The sequence below is a fragment of the Vicugna pacos genome, chromosome 1, assembly GCF_048564905.1.
Source record: "Vicugna pacos chromosome 1, VicPac4, whole genome shotgun sequence".
NCBI classification, from domain to species: Eukaryota; Metazoa; Chordata; class Mammalia; order Artiodactyla; family Camelidae; genus Vicugna; species Vicugna pacos.
Genome location: NC_132987.1, coordinates 115,216,261 through 115,232,663, shown reverse-complemented (window position 1 = coordinate 115,232,663; position 16,403 = coordinate 115,216,261). Strand labels below are relative to the sequence as shown.

General features: G+C 49.1%; 1 protein-coding gene and 1 long non-coding RNA gene across 9 annotated transcripts; one reads left to right on the top strand and one right to left on the bottom strand.

The window, feature by feature from the left end:
* Positions 1 to 828: 828 nt before the first annotated feature.
* On the top strand, positions 829 to 6,391 carry KCNE1 (potassium voltage-gated channel subfamily E regulatory subunit 1). 3 transcript variants are annotated; one of them, XM_031688612.2, is made up of 3 exons: positions 829 to 928; positions 1,867 to 1,961; positions 5,779 to 6,391. In XM_031688612.2, exon 3 carries the CDS (start codon positions 5,828 to 5,830, stop codon positions 6,215 to 6,217), a length of 390 nt encoding a protein of 129 aa, XP_031544472.1. In that variant the 5' UTR covers positions 829 to 928; positions 1,867 to 1,961; positions 5,779 to 5,827; the 3' UTR covers positions 6,218 to 6,391. The 3 variants fall into 3 exon arrangements, with proteins under 3 accessions (XP_031544472.1, XP_031544432.1, XP_072824979.1); XM_031688572.2 differs by having other exon boundaries at positions 5,776 to 6,391; XM_072968878.1 differs by lacking the exon at positions 829 to 928 and adding an exon at positions 1,564 to 1,675 and having other exon boundaries at positions 5,776 to 6,391.
* Positions 3,284 to 11,119, bottom strand: LOC140698570 (uncharacterized). 6 transcript variants are annotated; one of them, XR_012076381.1, is made up of 5 exons: positions 11,012 to 11,119; positions 10,349 to 10,559; positions 7,860 to 7,993; positions 4,566 to 5,090; positions 3,284 to 3,417 (listed from the first exon to the last, which is right to left on the bottom strand). It is a non-coding gene; the product is annotated as an uncharacterized lncRNA (long non-coding RNA). The 6 variants fall into 6 exon arrangements; XR_012076384.1 differs by lacking the exon at positions 3,284 to 3,417 and adding an exon at positions 9,890 to 10,036 and having other exon boundaries at positions 4,505 to 5,090; positions 7,860 to 8,010; XR_012076383.1 differs by lacking the exon at positions 3,284 to 3,417 and adding an exon at positions 9,890 to 10,036 and having other exon boundaries at positions 4,505 to 5,090.
* Between the last annotated feature and the right edge of the window lie 5,284 nt (positions 11,120 to 16,403).

Genomic DNA, 16,403 nt, shown 5'->3' with positions numbered 1-16,403 from the left:
AGAGGCCCCAGGAGAAGCGACTGGCCGAGGAAGACTGTGGGGGCCTCAGAAAATCTCTTCTATCTCTAGGTCAGGACTCTAATTTCTCTGCTCCTGCCTGCAGACCGCAAGCCTGGACCTAATTCCCCAGCGCTTTCACGGGTCTGTCATTTGGGAATTGCTCTCTTGGCCCCCAAGCTGGTGAACAGCTGCTGTCAGATTTGTCTGCAGTTCACTCCTGCCATCGGGCAGTTTGCCCCTGGCTACCCGAAAGGCTGTTCCCACGGCCCCAAGGACTTAGGAACAGGGTTCCCAAATCGCGGGGGGCTCCACAGACTGCCACTGCACACTGGGACCATCACTTGTCTGGTCCACAGCTGTACCCCCAGCTTGGCAGTCAGGAAGTGCTCAATAAATGCTTGCCGAATAGATGCATGGCCGCTTCTAGGGTTCAGGGTGCAGCTAAAAGGAGTCGGCTGGGGTTCTGAGCATCTTTGAAATTATTGCTTGGAGCTGTTTGAAGGGGTGTTTGGCTAATCTCTGGCTGAGGGTGGGGGGGGTCTCCGGGCCTCTGTGGACGCTTGGTCACAGCGGCTTCTTGCCTGCCAACCCCAGACTCCCGCAGGAGGGTGGATCTGGCTGGCTGGCTGGCTGGCGGTTCCAACACGGCCTCTCTGGGGCTCTGCACCTACCCCGCGCGCATTCGCCGCCCGGACGCCGGTGCGGAAGGTCGGTGTGGGCGGGGGCTGGCCCGGGGTGGCCGGGGGACCGCGGGCTCGGCGGGGACGGGGCGGGGCGCCCTCTGGCTCCGGAGGCCCCGCCCGCCCGCCCCCCTCACCCCTGCGCACTGGCCCCCGGAGCGCGCCGCCCGGGGCGCGGCTGTCGGCGCCCTGCGCTCGGCCGGCGTGGACTGCGCTGCGCTCCCGGCTCCCTCGGCGCCCCGGCCCCGGTAAGTCAAGGGGTCCTGCCTCCCGGCTCCTCGCTCGGCCTGCGGCGCCCCAGTCTGGCGACCCTGAGGGGGCTCCGGGGACCCGGTCCCAGCCCCCGGGCCACAGTGGGAGCCCCCAGGCCGGAGGCGACGGAATAGATGGCTCGCCCTGAAGCCTCCTTTCCCTCTGCCCTCTTCACGCGCCTAGAACTCATGCCCCCAAACAACGACATTTCCCGATTGTGATTAAATTACAGTCGTTCTTGTAGAAAATCTGGGAAATACCTAAAATCATCCAAAGAAAACTAAACCTCCCTCCCCTCGCCCAGGATCCCAGTCCCCACCTGGTTTCAGAGACCTCCAATTCGGGCAATGCTTGCATACACACATGGCCTTTTTTTTTTTTTTGCGGGAGTCGGGGGACAAGAAAGGCTCTTGGGCCTTGGCATCTCCCCCGGGGAAGAGGCATGGGACGCGGAGCACATTGCTGGTATCTCATCTCGATTGCAGCAATTGGGGAAAGTGTGGAACTTTTGGAAGAAAGCTGAGCCAGTAGCAGTCATGTGCCATGTGGGAGTCTATCACATGTTACACCCTCCCCCTCCGCCCCCTTTTCCAGACTGCTATTTGTGACCTGAGTCCACTTTTAGGTTGAGAAGGAGCTTCTAGCTCCATTAAAGAAGGGCCTTGTCAGTAACCACAGCTGTCACTTAACGGTCTCAGCGGTGGGGAACTTTGCCGGGATCACACAGCAGCTTTAACTCATGTGTGAGGAGTGAATTGTCAAGAAGTTCCTTGATTCTCATCTGTGGGCTTCTAACCGGGGTGGGGGAGCGGCCACCCCCTCTGCTTGCTCTGCTCGGTGTTCTGCTCCCGTCAGAGATGAGCTGAGGACGGGTCTGAGGAAGGCATTCTCAGTGTCCAGAATATTCAGTTCCGATATGTCTTGTTTTGGACAGGTTATTAGAAGTGGATTGTTTTGAAAACAAAGCGCACTGTGAGGACATCAAAGGAGACTCACTCCTGTCATCTTAAGTCTCTGAAGGTGGAGCTGGTAAGACAGTTTCTGTGTGGTTCGTGCTTCTGGTGGTTGAATGGGACATTTGCTCATTCACGCATGCATGTCTGCGTCTTGTGAATACTTACTGTGCTGCTACCATATGCCAGACACCGTTCTGGTCTCTGGGATACATAGGAACTGCCCAGGCAAAGATCTCTGCCCTGAATAGCGTACAGAAGCTTATTGTTTGGGAAGACAAACAATAAAAAATGAACATAATAAACAAGAAAACTACACTATATTAGCAGGTGGTAAGTACTCTGGAAAAAGGGACAAGATAAGGGTGATGAATAGGGAGGAGGGATGAAAACTATGATGTATTATTAACAATTACTGATGGCCTTAAACCTTTTTAGAAATAAGGTGGCTTACAGACATATATAACTATATTAATAGAATAAATTTTAATATACAAAATAAATAATGCTAATAAAATAAACATGAAAATAATTTAAATTTCATTATACAAAAACAGACTACATTACAGAGGTTTTCATTTGGTTACCCACTAAGCTCTTTCCAGAGCGTCTTACACTTTATTGATTATTTGCTCTCACAGTCACATTGTAGTTGAATTGAATTTAATGCTTTGCATCCCTGTTCAACTCAGCAAGCCCTTATGGAATCATTCTGGGTGCTGGAGTGGGGACAAGGTGAGCAAAACACCACTTCTTGAGCTTCTGGAAGGAAGTGTAGAGACAAGCGCACAGATGATATGAGCGGCTCAAAGGAGGGGAGGGGACATCTGGTTGGGGCTTCATATACAGGTTGGCATAGGAGCCTGCTTTTGGAAGACCAGTAGGATTTTAGCAAGCAAACATGGTGGTTGTGCCTCTCTTGCAGAGAAAGCATCAAAAGCAAGAGATACGGAAGTTGTGGGCTTATTCCATGCCTCCCCAAACCCTGTGGTATAGTCAGGGGAGGTTCCATTTTTCCCAGTTTTCAGATGAGGAAACTGAGGCTCCCCAAATTCATTTAATTTGCTGAAGGTGAGTTTCTTCCTTCTGTGGGACTTCAGCTACCCTGCTGGAGTCTGGAAACCCTCCACGCCAACATGCTTGTACTTTTTCCTATGTTGAGTTTGACCAGGTCCCTTTCCTCAGCTCCCTGGTTCACATTTCTGTCCTTCACATCCCAAAGCTCCTCTCTGTCACATGCAGAAAGGTCTGGGAAGTTCTTCGTCCTGTGACCAGACTCAAGAGCCACATCCCACATCCAGCAGGGAGGCGACAGAAAGCCCTTTTCAGATCTGTGAGGACAGCCAGATGCTGTGCTTCTGCACCAGTTTCACCCTGATTTTTGGAGGCCCCGCCACCTAGTGACTCCCCTCTCGGGACAGAGGAAGGTGAGAAGCCCAAGGCAAAGGCAGCTGCCTGCCTGGGAGGGTCTGGGTCCCACTGGCTTCTTCTCTGCTAGGAGGTAAATACATCTCCAGAATTTGGACCTAGTGCTGTGATAAAGATGAAGACAGTTGACAGTTATTTCCAAAGAAAATTGGCTCATAGAATTTTTGACAGTAAGATTATATTCACCCAAATTAAGCTTATCCCTAATTGTTCCTACTGCAATTCTGCTTCAAGACTGGATGCTCTTTCAGGGATACTTAAGGAATGCTGTTAAGAATGACAGGCATGTCGTCCCCATCCTACCTGGGTAAGTGAGCTCAGGTCCCAGAGAGCCCCGTGGCTTGTCTAGGGCTAAGCCAGGGCTGGAACTCAGATCCTTGAGCTGAGGATCAGACATTCTGCTTTCCCCGACTTGCCCCCAGAATCTTTCCCTCTCAAAAGAGAGGCTGGAGTCAGCCACAAAAGCCTTCCCCTTTCTGTAAGCACATAGAAAGAACGGGGAGGGGGGTGCAGTACTAGGAAATCTGTTCTAAAAGCCTCCAGGCTCTTATCAGCACTGATAGGAGCCGGAGCTGGAACACGTAGGGAAATGCAGGAGGGCAGTGTGGGCCGGGAATGGGGTGACATCACCCACTGCCCCCCTCCTCTGGGTGCACGGGGGTGTTTGCAGAATCCCGGGGCACTGGAGGCCCAGTTGGCCTCCATTTGTGGCTGTTCAGCTCAGCTCAGCTGCCCAGAGCCCCAGATTCTGAATGGTTCTCAGTAGGCCAGCAGCTCTGGGTTTAAACTTTAAAGAAAAAAAAATTACACTAACTTTGATTAGGAGCAGTGTCTATGTCTCATGAAGGCTCAAACAGGCAGAAGCAGAAACTTCTAGAACACCCCACCCCTTCTTTCTGAGCATCAAACTGGTTGTGTTTGGAGCTGAACCTTCCTGGTTCCTGCTGTTTCTGCCTCCTTCAGCTCCCTATTCATCCTGGAAGCTACGAAAAGCTGTGATTCTCCCCGGTTGGGGAGAGGGGTCCTCTGACGGCAGATTTAGGTCAGAAACCAGCCCCTAGGTGGGTAGACCCAGTTTTATCTGATACAAGTGGCCAGCTCCTCCGTTCATTTGAGCCCAAATAATCTGCCTTCTCTCTGCAAGGTCCTGGGAATTCCCTTTTCTATGTTAATAAAATGTGAGTCCATGGCTAAAAGATTAACATTTAGATGTATTTTGATAGGAGTCATGACCTTGGGCAAGTCAGCTCACCTCCAGGGGACTCAGTTGTCTACCAAGTTAAGACTGTTGGATCAGCTGGTCTCCAAACCCATTTGAGTTTGGAGGGGGCAATGCTTTGGCATTATAATGGATGTGAAATTGGAGAACGAAAGTTAAGCCCCCAGTGTTCGTGTAGATTGAGTCCTGTGTCATTTACACCGTGCTGACCATTACAGGCTGTTGCCAAACTCATTTTGTGGCTCATTTGGCAAAAATATCACGTGACCCAGCATGCAGGCCTTGGGGCACAGAAGGCATTTAGCAAAAGCAATATAATCAATTAAGTGTAAAGTAAGAAAAAGATTTTTCTTTAAAAATGCAGAGTTGTTATGTGAAAGGCCGTTCATTAACTTGGCTTTTCTGGTCCAGTATGAAGCTCCGACATGCTCATCAAAACTGAGGGTGCCAGCGTGAGCTAGGGTCGGGGGAGCTGAGGTCACGGGGGTGGCTTGAGAATTTCTCTCTGCACCTTCTCTTCACATTACATCAGGGATGTGCAAGACTGAAAAATAAAATCTGAAAAACAAACAAGATTTGAAAATTATGCTATGAAACTATTACTTCTCTTCTTCAAAGTTCTTCCGGTTCCCTTGCGGCGCAAAAGACTGACTGGTCTATTTCCTGAGGGTCAAGACCATGGCTCTGTGGTTCTAAGTTGAGGCTACCAAGTAAGATCACTTGGGAAGCTTCTAAAAGTCCCAGTGCCAGACAGGGACCCAGACCAAGGGTCTCTCTCTTCTTCTAAGGCCACGGTCCTCTCAGATTAAGGCTTTACCTTTCGGGCCTCATGTAACCTTAATTACCTCCTAAAGACCCTGCCTCCAGGCACGTCACAGTAGGGGTTAGGGCTTGAACACGTGAATTGGGGGAGGACACAGTTTGGTCCACAGCACATACACTGAAATGCACCCATTCAGCACAATGTGTGTATTAAGGGAGCTCGTTCTGGTGATCACCTGTGGAATTAAGGGCTGGGAGTGGGGAACAGAAATAAAGGTGAATCAGCTGATCAGCTGATCGATCAAGAGAGGAGACTGTGCAGGTCCACGGGGGCACACACCATGACTGATGTGTCTGGTAGGGTACCTCTCTCATTGAGATTTTTTTTTAAATTGTGTGCCCATGTGTGTGTGCATGTGTGTCTGCGTGAGGGGGAAGGACAATACATATTTTCTGACTTAAGGTTGCGCTTTTCTTTTAGAAGGTTTTCCTGGGGGAGCTCCCTGTCCAGCACTGAAACCCTGAAGGCCAGGATGATCCTGCCCAATGCCACAGCCGTGACGCCCTTTCTGACCACGCTGTGGCAGGGGACAGTTCAACAGGGCAGCAATTCATCCGGCCTGGCCCGCAGGGCCCCCGGCCATGATGACAGCAGGCTGGCCGCCCTCTACATCCTCATGGTGCTTGGCTTTTTCGGCTTCTTCACGCTGGGCATCATGCTGAGTTACATCCGCTCCAAGAAACTGGAGCACTCCCGAGACCCATTCAACGTGTACATCGAGTCTGACGCCTGGCAGGAGAAGGACAAGGCGTACTTCCAGGAGCGGATTCTGGAGAGCTGCAGGGCGTGCTATGTCGTTGAAAACCAGCTGGCTGCCGAACGACCCAGTGCATACCTTCCCGAGAGGAAGCCTTCGTTGTGACCCGCCACAACTGGTTTAAACTAGACCGAGTCTCCCTGATGATCTGGTTTTTCTAATCACACGGTCCTTATACTCTTTATCATATGGATGTAATTGTTTTTTTTTCTATTGTAAGGGGTGAGGGGTGGATTAATAACACTATATTTCTAGAAATTACATTCGTCCTCTAACCGACTATCAGCGGTTCTCCGGTGTCTGTGTCTGCCTTGTCAATTCCAGCAGCATCCCTAGGCCGTGGCCTCTGAGACTAAGAGCTGTGTCTCCCAGACTCCCTTGCAGCTGGCGAGGTCACGTGAGAAAGTTCTGGCCGGTAGAACTGGAGTGATGTGCACAGTTTCCGAGTGATCCTTGAGAAAGAAAGGATGTTCCTCGACCCCCCTTCCTCTCTTCCCAGTGGGACTGGGTGAGGTGTGAGCCAGCCCTGGCTCTGGAAAAGGACAGTGTATTCACAGAGCGCAAAGCAGCAAGAGGCTAGGTCCTTGGGCAATGACATGGGGCGTCCACCATGGGGCAGCTACCAGCTCAGGCTTTATAGGAAAGAGACACTAATTTCGATCTTCCTTAACCCACTGTTCTGTTGGCTTTAACAGTACCAGAATCAATATCCTAACTTACACACCTACCTTATGAAACTAAGACCAAAGACATAATGTTCCCATCTTTGTCACAAGCACACTTCCCCACTGGTTACGGGACAAGACTTACTCTCCCTTTTCACTTCTATCCTCACTCCTGTGGCTCAGTTCTCTTCCTGCCTTCCTGCCTCCCACTCCTCCCTTATGCCCACCCTTCCTCACACACACCTCCCCCCGCCCGCAGACACACACTCACACGCACAGGCACACACATGCACACAGACACACAGATGCACAAGGACACACACGCACACTTCCCACTCACACAGCCTAATCTCCGTCCTACAGGACTGAGATGCAGGGGAAAAAAAATCCCGCTTCAGAATGTGAACCAAGCGGAAGGGGCTCAGTTATCATGGCGGGAGGGAGGGCTGCCCCCTTCCCGCCCTCAAGAGCCCAGGGGAAGGCCTGGGTGTGGGCTGATGTCAGCGCACAAGGTGAGGTGCCTGTTGAGGTTGAAACGTGTTCCCCCCAAAAGATACCTTCAAGTCCTAACCCCGGTACCTGTGAGTGCCACCTTTTCTGGAAATAAGGTCCTTGCAGTTGTGATCAAGGAAGGTAAGGTCCTAGGGGTGGGCCCTAACCCAATATGACTGATGTCCTGACGAGAAGAGGCGATTTAGGCAGAGACTGGAGTGATGCAGCTGCCAATCAAGGACCACCAAGGGCTGATGGCTACCACTAGGAGCTGGGGGGTGGCAGGAGGGAGTCTCCCTGACAGCTTTCAGAAGAAGCATGGCCCCATGACACCACAGTTTCAAATTTCTGGTGCCCAGAACCATAACATGAAGAGTTTCTATTGCTTGAAGCCACTCAGGTTGGGCTATTTTGTTCCAGCAGCCACGGGGAGCTCAGTCAGTGCCTCTCCCCACCCCCACCCCCACCAGCACTTTCCTCCAGTCCCTTCTCCTCCCGAGACAGAGGTCCCCTTGGAAGCTCCCCTCCTTGCTGAGAGGTGGGAAGGGGATTCAGGGGTAGGTGTGGACGGTACCAGGGGACTTGCTCACAGCAGTGGAAGAGGCCTCATGAGCCTGGCTTGTCCTGAGAAACCACGGAGGACGTGGACCCTTGGTCTCAGCCCTCTTCCCTGGCTGCCCCCAGTCGTCTGCACCGTCCTGAACACAATCCTGCTGGGGCATTCCTGAAGCGGGTGGAATACTTAAATAAAACATCCTTGTTAGAAACCGGCACAGAATATAAATTAACAGCAGCACGTAAGCATCATTGGCCATCCTCCAGTTCTTGCTTCACATGACAGACAGGGGTGCCTCTGCGGGCTTGGAGGCAGGGTTCCTGATGGGCCATCTCTGGGGCAGAAGCCTGGCAGGGGTTCCCACAGTCCTAGAGACATGTGATTCTTTGGGTCAGAGCCCTTTGGAAATCTAATGAAAACAAATGACACTCCCCCAGCTCCCAAGTTGCACACAGACACAACATTTTGCCCACCATCTCGGACGTTCCTGGGCCGCCTGAAAATCTGTTCTTGGTTCTAAGCCCACCTGTGACTGCTGGCATCTCCTGGCCCCATGTGACTTCCCTGCTGGGACAGACACAGATGGCCCCTAGTGAAGGAAAGCAGGCTGACGGCCGGGTTTGGAGAGGGACCCAGAGCGCACGTGGTCTGCAACGTGTCACAGCGGCAGGCCGCTGGGGTATTCCGGGCACACAGACTGGCTCTTTATCACCGGTTCACTCGCCCCCCTGAGATTCCTGCCACCTTCAAGGTACAGGGAGATCCCGTGAGCTTTAGTCCTCACCGTCCTTGGAGGACCAGACGTTCAGTTCACTTCCCCGCACTCCTCAAACCTCTTGTGTTCACATGTTCACGTGTTGAAATGCTTGTTACCATATTTAAAAACTTAGTTTAACATGCTGTAGTGTCTACTACGTGCCAAGTACTTCTCTGAGTGCTTTCCAGCTAGAATCTCAGTATTTTGTGTGCAATGTTTTATGTATTCACTAGATAAGACAACATGCCTTTTGAGATATTAATAACATCTTTTTTTAAAACACCAGAGTCTTTTATCATGATCTGTGGTGTATGTTTTGTTAATATCACTATGATACTTTTGAAAAGTGGATGTGGGTTCTTAGAGGGGCTCTGATGAGGCAGCTGCAGGGGCTTGGGAATAAGGAAGTAAGATTGCCTGTGGATGAACTCTGCCCTCGACACCCCCGATCCTACAGGCAGAAAGCAAGTGGCAAAGCCCCAGGTGGAGCTGGAGGCAGACCGTCTAAGGGAGAGGCTGCAGCTGCTGCTGAATCCCAGGCGTCCCCAGCCAGCTGCGAATTTGGGCACGGTCGTGATGGACTTGTGGGTTTTTAAGAAAAGCTGGAAATCTGGATATTTATTTGAAATCCCCTGATTTTTAAATGTTGGCAATTTGTTCCATTTTTTTCTTAATGTCTGGGCCAAACAATATATGACCTTGAACTGAATTCTGCTCAAAGACCACTGACTTAACCACCTATGCTTTAAAGAGAAAGAATAGCTCTGGGCCAGCCCCAGGCCACACTTGATAGAAAGCAGAGTCAGGGAGAGGGTCCTGCGTCTGGAGGGCTGCCTGGCCACGGTGGCAGAGGCGGGCGGAGCAATCCCGCAGGTGTGGTCCTGGCCAGTGGACCCTCAGACCCCAGCCCTGTGAGGGGTCGCCGCATTGGGCTGGCTTCCTCTGGCACCACCAGGACATCCTATTCAGATGCCAGGCCCCTCACTCTCTGTCAGTGTAAGGGAGGGCATCACAACGCTGATTCTGATCCGCAGTCGCTTGGAATTCGTTGTGGAATCCGCCCAGGAGATGTGGACCTACTCTTTGAGCAGACAGATTGAGCCTCCTACAAGACTGACGGCTGAGCATGGGTTGCGGTCCACAAGCCAACACCAAGAATGTCCTGGCACCTCACCTTTCCTGGGGTCACCTGGCCTGGCTGGGCGAAAGGCACTGGATGAGCTATGCCATGTGTAATTAATTCACTGGACCGCGGCCTTGGAGAGCAAGCTCTCTGAAGGTTAACTAGACCACGGCTGTCACTTAACTGCTGAGAAAACTGAGGTTCAGTGAGGTCCACGGACACACCCAAGGTCATCAGTTGCCTGAAGAAGGAAGCCAGCAGGAGGTCTGCTTGCATCACTTCCAGCCCTCACTCCTCCAGCTGCACCGACAGGTCAAGGGCTCCTGGGGGCCTGGGAGGCGGGGAAGGAATGACGGGGCTCTGATTTTATTCTTTTCTATACACTAACTCAACTTGATCATCTTTTATAGGATACACTTACTAATATCAGACAGTTTACTTTCAAAAAAGACCCTAATACCATCTGCACTGTACACCCAGAGGTCTGCTTAGAAAGACATAAGGTGGTCAGCAGACTACCTGGGCCATTCCAAAAAAAAAAAAAAAGAGAGAGAAAGAAAGAAAGAAAAAGAAAAAGGCAGACTGAGCCAAAAGCAAGCCAAATTGCAAGTTCTAAGAATATGGTTTGAAATATGGTCATTACCCTGGCTCTGAACTTCAGTCTCCCCTCAGGATACTGTGGTAACACGACAGTAGCCACAACAAGAATTAGAAACAAGCTGACAGGCAGGGAAAACTGTTACAGATGGCACAACCTTTGTATCTCCAGGCAAGGCTGTGCTGAGCGCAGATTAATGTGTGTGGTTCTCTCCAGAGGACGCCTGATCTTAAATCCGTATCAGTAGATGACTTCCCTATGGGCACAAATGATACATAAATACTAAATCCGATTAAGGGAGGTAACCAAAGGCTATGAGGGCTTGAGGACAAAAGAAATGTACAGAAAGCTAAGAATGGATTGATAAGGGGTGGTAAATTCTTCAAGTAAGCAAGATGCATTGGATACATAAAACCAGTCTAAATCCAAATACAAAAGAGAGTCAGATTTAGAGCAATTGGTCCCTCAGGCTCACTGGTGTGTCAATCTACTTGAGGTCAGTAAAGCCGGGTATCACAGATACTTCCAGAGATACTGGGGTGTGTCTACCAGTCTCCAAATGCGGAGGCAGTCGCTCTGCGTGCGGCTGCCCCCTGGTGGTCATGTTGAGAATTTCTCAATGTCCGGGGAGCCTGAGCGCCTGGAGGCAGTGAGGTTCTCCGGACAGACTTTAGACGTTCTCGGGACGGGGGCTTAACTCCTACTCACTCATCAGGTGCAGTGGGACAGGGCCCACCGTGGACACAATTATGAAACAGGAGGGAGAGAGAGAAGGAGGCCTCTGGAAGGGAGGCGCCCGCTCTGAGCAGGGGCGCTGGGGCCTCGGAATTCTTGGAAAGTTGCTAGGACACCTCACTCTTCCTTTGTGCCGGAACCTGCCCCTCCCCTTTCCAGGAATATCTCTTCATCATCCTCTCCAGCCTCACCCAGACCTAAGCTCCTTTCCGTTCCAGGCTGTCACCGAAGAGGCTCAGCAAATTTGGGTCACAAAAACTGAGGGATACCGTCACGGGGAGGAGAAAAGGGGAAAGATGCTGCTTGTCTAGGGCTGGTCCCTCGTGGAGGCGGGGTCCCCGCCCCCCACGGCCGGACCTGCTGGCCCACCCTTCTCTCTCCACTGGGCATGGCCCCTGTCGCACTAGGCCGTCCCCAGGAGCAGGCTGCCCTCCGAGTTTCAGAGATCTAATGCCGTGCGAAAGAGTGCGAAGAGGGGGCTGGGGGCTGGGCTCACCCCCGGGGTCCGGAGGGCTTCCCCCAGGTCGAGGAGGGGGCTCTGGGGTAACCTGGTGATGAAAGACCTTAAGGTAGCATGGGGCAGCTTCTGGTGTACAGCATAGTGATTCAGCTACATATATATATATATATATATATATATTCTATTTTAATATTTTAATATATATATATATTCTATTTTACATTCATTTTCATTGTAAGTTATTAAAAGTTATTGAATATCGTATGATATCACTTATTGTGGGATCTAAAAAAAATGATACAAATGAACCTATTTATAAAATAGAAACAGACTCCCAGACGTAGAAAACAAACTTACGGTAACCAGAGGGTAAAGCAGTAAGGAGGGATAAATTAGGAGTTTGGAATTTGCAGATACATACTACCATATATAAAATCGGTAAACAACAAGGTCCTAACTGCTTTTTGAACATAGCTTTTCTGTGAGAATCCAGTGAGCGATCATACTAATTTCTTGTGGCTGCCATAAACAATTATCACAAAATCCGTGGCTGGAAACAACAGGAGTGTATCTTCTCACAGTCCTAGAGGCCAGAGTCGCAAATCCAGGTGTCGGTGGGGTTCCACTCCCTCTGGGGCTTTAGAGGAGGACCCTTCCAGCCTCTTGCTGCTTCTGGCATCTCCAGGCATCCTTGGCTTGCAGCCAAATCCCTCCAACCTCTGTCTCCATCTCGCTTGGCCTTCTCCTCTGTGTGTGTCTGTTCTTTTTGTTATAAGGACACCCACCAGCCATGGGATTTGTGACGCCACCCTAATTCAGCATGATCTCATTTGAATTCTTCCCTAAATTACATCTGCAATGACATTGTGTCCAAACAGGGTACATTTTGAGATTCTGGGTGGACATGGATTTTATTCAAGCCACTACAATGATTCTAGGCCATGGGTTTAGACAGTGCCTGGCACACAATAGGCACTTAATACTTGTAAGTAATCTCCGTTCTCGCCAAGTGGAAGTTACTATTATGAAGCCAGCTGTGATTTTTCTCAAGTGATGTTTTCACTGCAAGTTCTCATTCCTTAACCGCAGGCCTTATCCCCTGTTCTGTGGCTGATCAGTCAGGGACCAATCAGGAAACCACAGTTTGTTTCGGCGGAGAAATTAATAGAAAGAATTGGTTAAACAGGTGTTAAAGACCTGAAGAGGCAGAAATGGGAAAAGAGACTGAGAAAACGAGGAGGTGCTAAGGGCAGCAGTCGGCAAACAGAGCCAGAGGGAGAGGCCGAGGGGCTTGTTACCCCGCCTCTTCTTGGAAGCCGGTTGCCCTGTGAACCCTCATCCAGGCTGCCTGAAGCCGGGGACTGGAGGGAAGATTGCTTATTCGGGGCTGAAATGTAAACTAACCCACGTGGGTTCCTCCTCAGAGGTCAGAGTCTGCCTCCAGGACTCCCTGGTGGGCACGTGATGGGTTGAATCTTCCTGCCTGTTTTTCTTTAAAGGGTAGCCTTTCTGATACTTGTGAAGGAAGGAAGGAAGGAAGGAATGAAGGAAGGAAGGAAGGAAGAAAAGAAAGGAAGGAAGGAAGAAAAGAAAGAAAGGAAGGAAAGAAAGAAAGAAAGAAAGAAAGAAAGAAAGAAAGAAAGAAAGAAAGAAAGAAAGAAAGAAAGAAAGAAAGAAAGAAAGAAAGAAAGAAAGAAAGAAAGAAAGAAAGAAAGAAAGAAAAAGAACAAATGGAGAGAGGGAGGGAGGAAAGGAAAGGAAAGGTCCAGTGTTTCAGCTATTAAGCAAGTCCCCAAAGTTGGCCAGCCTCACCTCCTCCCAGTCAGGAGAGTGTGAATTCAGGGAGCAGCTGAGGGCACACACACACTGATGCTGCATCAAAGGAAGGAAAGAGGGAGAGAGAAAGACATCACCACGTGGCAAGTAGAAGGCAAGGAGGGAGGCCCACGAGGTGCCATGCAGGAAGCAAGGCAGAAGGCGCATTTTCCTGGTGCACGTGTGTTCACAGGATCTTTGGGAGAAACTGAAGCTGGCATGGAAATTTTGTGTTTTTCTGCAGCCAGAGGAGGAGGAGAGCATTTGATAACTGCGTTTTTAAAACTGATTTCTTGGATCAAAGACTTTGGGGCCTCATAGAGCACTGAGACGTTCAGTGTCACTCCCCTCAGCTCCTAAAAGTCCCAAGATGTCTGGACACACTGAACTTGAAACAGACTCAAAGTGGACATGACAGGCAGACAGACCACAGTCATTGCCCCTGTGCGTGTCCCACTGCTGAAATGTTCTCAACTCCATGGGACAGCAGACCAGAAAACATCACACAGCCAACCAGGTACAGTATGATTGGATTTTAGAGACGGAGAGGAATGTTCTGGACTAGGGTTTAGCATACAATGGCCCACAGTCCAAATCCGGCCCAAGGCCTGTTTTTGTAAATAAAGTTTTATTGGAACCCAGCCACACATTCATTTATATACTGTCTGAGGCTGCATTCTTGTTACATGGGCAGAGTTGGGTCCTTGTGGCAGAGATCACACTGAATCACAAATTTTCTGAGTTTTTTTATTTTTAAACCATACTTGGTAACCTTGGCTCCATGTGTTCCAGTGGATGCGTATCCTGGGGCCAGCAAGTGCAGGAGCCACAGGTGCGAGGTAGGTGAAAACCCTCTGGAGTCTGAGAGCTGAGCATACTTCACAGTTCTTCGAAGTTTTGTCTGGTAAGCATGGAATATCAGAACTGGGGTTTTAAAAGAACAATGCCCATTGAATTATGCACTTTACAGTTTTTTGAGTGCTTTTGTATGTGTTATGTGTAACCTCCACATATCTAACCGTTGTTCTAGAAAACAGGTGCCGCGCCCACATGTAAACCCGGCTGTCTCATCAGCGCCCTCTATGGGAACCCCTTGGGCTGCTCACCCAGGGAATCCGTCCGGGCAGCTCCGCGGGGACGGCCTGGTTGTTATAGCAACCTCTCGCCACAGGGTGGCAGAGCAGCCACGGGTACCACGGATCCCGCCCCGCAAGAATCCCCGAGTCCAGAGCTCTGTCTTCAGGGGCCTCCGGGAGCGCGCGTGGACAGACGCGGGCTAGTGGTGTTAGCATCAGGACAGGCTACGCTGAACTACTGAATCAGTAATTACGGGTGGCACCGAATCAGAGAGGGAATAAATTGCTGAATTTCTAACGGCTTTGGGGATAAAGTCAGGTCAACCTGCACACACACAGTTTTCACACCTTTTGTGTTTCTTTCTATTGTGAGGCAGGCTCTCTCTCTCACTCAGGGGGACATTTCTACGAGAAGGTGCAAATCAGGGGCAGAGCCGGAGGTCTAGGGGAGTGGATTTAAAATGTTTGAAAACAGAAATTTCAAACATACTAGCACAGAAATGGCTAGGATTCCCTGTAAAGAGTTAATATGTTCATTGCAAATTCTTCACTCTTTAAAAAAATAGATTTGCCTTATCAATGGGTAATAGACACATAGTGAAAAAACAAAATAAACAAATAAATCATTTAAAAGGATTACTGCCCAGCTGGCAGTAAAAGAATTCTTAGGTCTCTTTTCAGAGACCTTCTTTGCACATGTAAGAACATCCAGCTTTTATATGCAGATGGGGGACAACACACACCAAATGCATCATGTTTATTTTTTCCTGCTTACCAAGATGTTGAAGACTGGTCCTCTTCTAGACATCTGCCTCATTCCTTTTAATGCTTGAACAGGATCGCTCTGTAAATTGTGGTGAAGGCACTGTGGATAGACCCACTTTACAAATGATCTTTACTTCTCTACTAGTAGTAAATGAGATCTCTTTATAATTTTAATTTCTATTTATATCATTATAAATGAGAATGAGCATATTTTTATCTGTTCAAAAGACACATGTGCTTCTTTTTCTGTGACTAGCTGTCCATGCCTTTTGACCATCTTTCTGTTGAGTTGCTGACCTGTTTTTTAATGTTAAAAGCCTTTTGATAAGTAAGAAACTTGACACTTTATGGCATGTGTTGCTAATACTTCCCCCAAGTTTATCATTTATTTATCTCTTGACTCAGTTGATAGTATTTTGCTTTTGCCACAAATAAATTTTTTCATTCTTATGTAGTTGGATTTATCAGTCTTGTCCTTTGTGATTTCTGACTTTCGTGTCATGCTTGGAAAGATGGCCACAGTCTGGGATTGTAAAAATAAATCTCCCAAAATACCAAAAAAGATGTGGTAAATGATGCTGTTATGAACATCAGGGCGTGTGCATCTTTTTAAATCAGTTGTTTCACTTTCCTGGATAAATACCCAGAAGTGGAATTGCTGGATCACATGGTAGCTCTAGTTTTAATTTTTTGAGGACTCTCCGTACTGTTTCCCACAGTTGGCTGCACCAGTCTCCTTCCCATCAGCAGTGCACGAGGGTTTCCTTTTCGCCACATCCTCACCAACCCTCGTTATCTGTTGTCTTTTTGTTGGCAGCCATTCTGACAGTTGTGGGGCGACTGCGTCGCGTTCCTGCCTGTGCTGAAGTGCTTCCAGCGCTTCACCACTAAGCGTAAGTCTAGGTTCTGACTTTGGATGTATTTAATTTAGCTTACTAGGGAAATATCTACCTTCTTACTGATCAAGATTTTAAAAATCAGGATGGAATTGAAATTGAACAAACACCTGTCTAAAAATCTTTGTAGAGAAACACATTTTATTTAGACTTATTCATATGGTAGATCACATTCATGAATTTCCTAATATTGAGCAATTCTTTCATACTTGGCACGATTGAATTTAGTTGTGATGTTTAATTATTTTAATGTACTATTGGCTAATACTGTATTTAGAATATTTACATCTTTATCCACACGTGAAGCTGGTCTGTGGTTACCTTTTATCGTGGTGGGTTTACCAGGCTGGGTT

What these genes read in the sequence shown, in the direction of transcription:
- KCNE1 (XM_031688612.2), top strand. Translation starts at nt 5,828, where the DNA reads ATGATCCTGCCCAATGCCACAGCCGTGACGCCCTTTCTGACCACGCTG.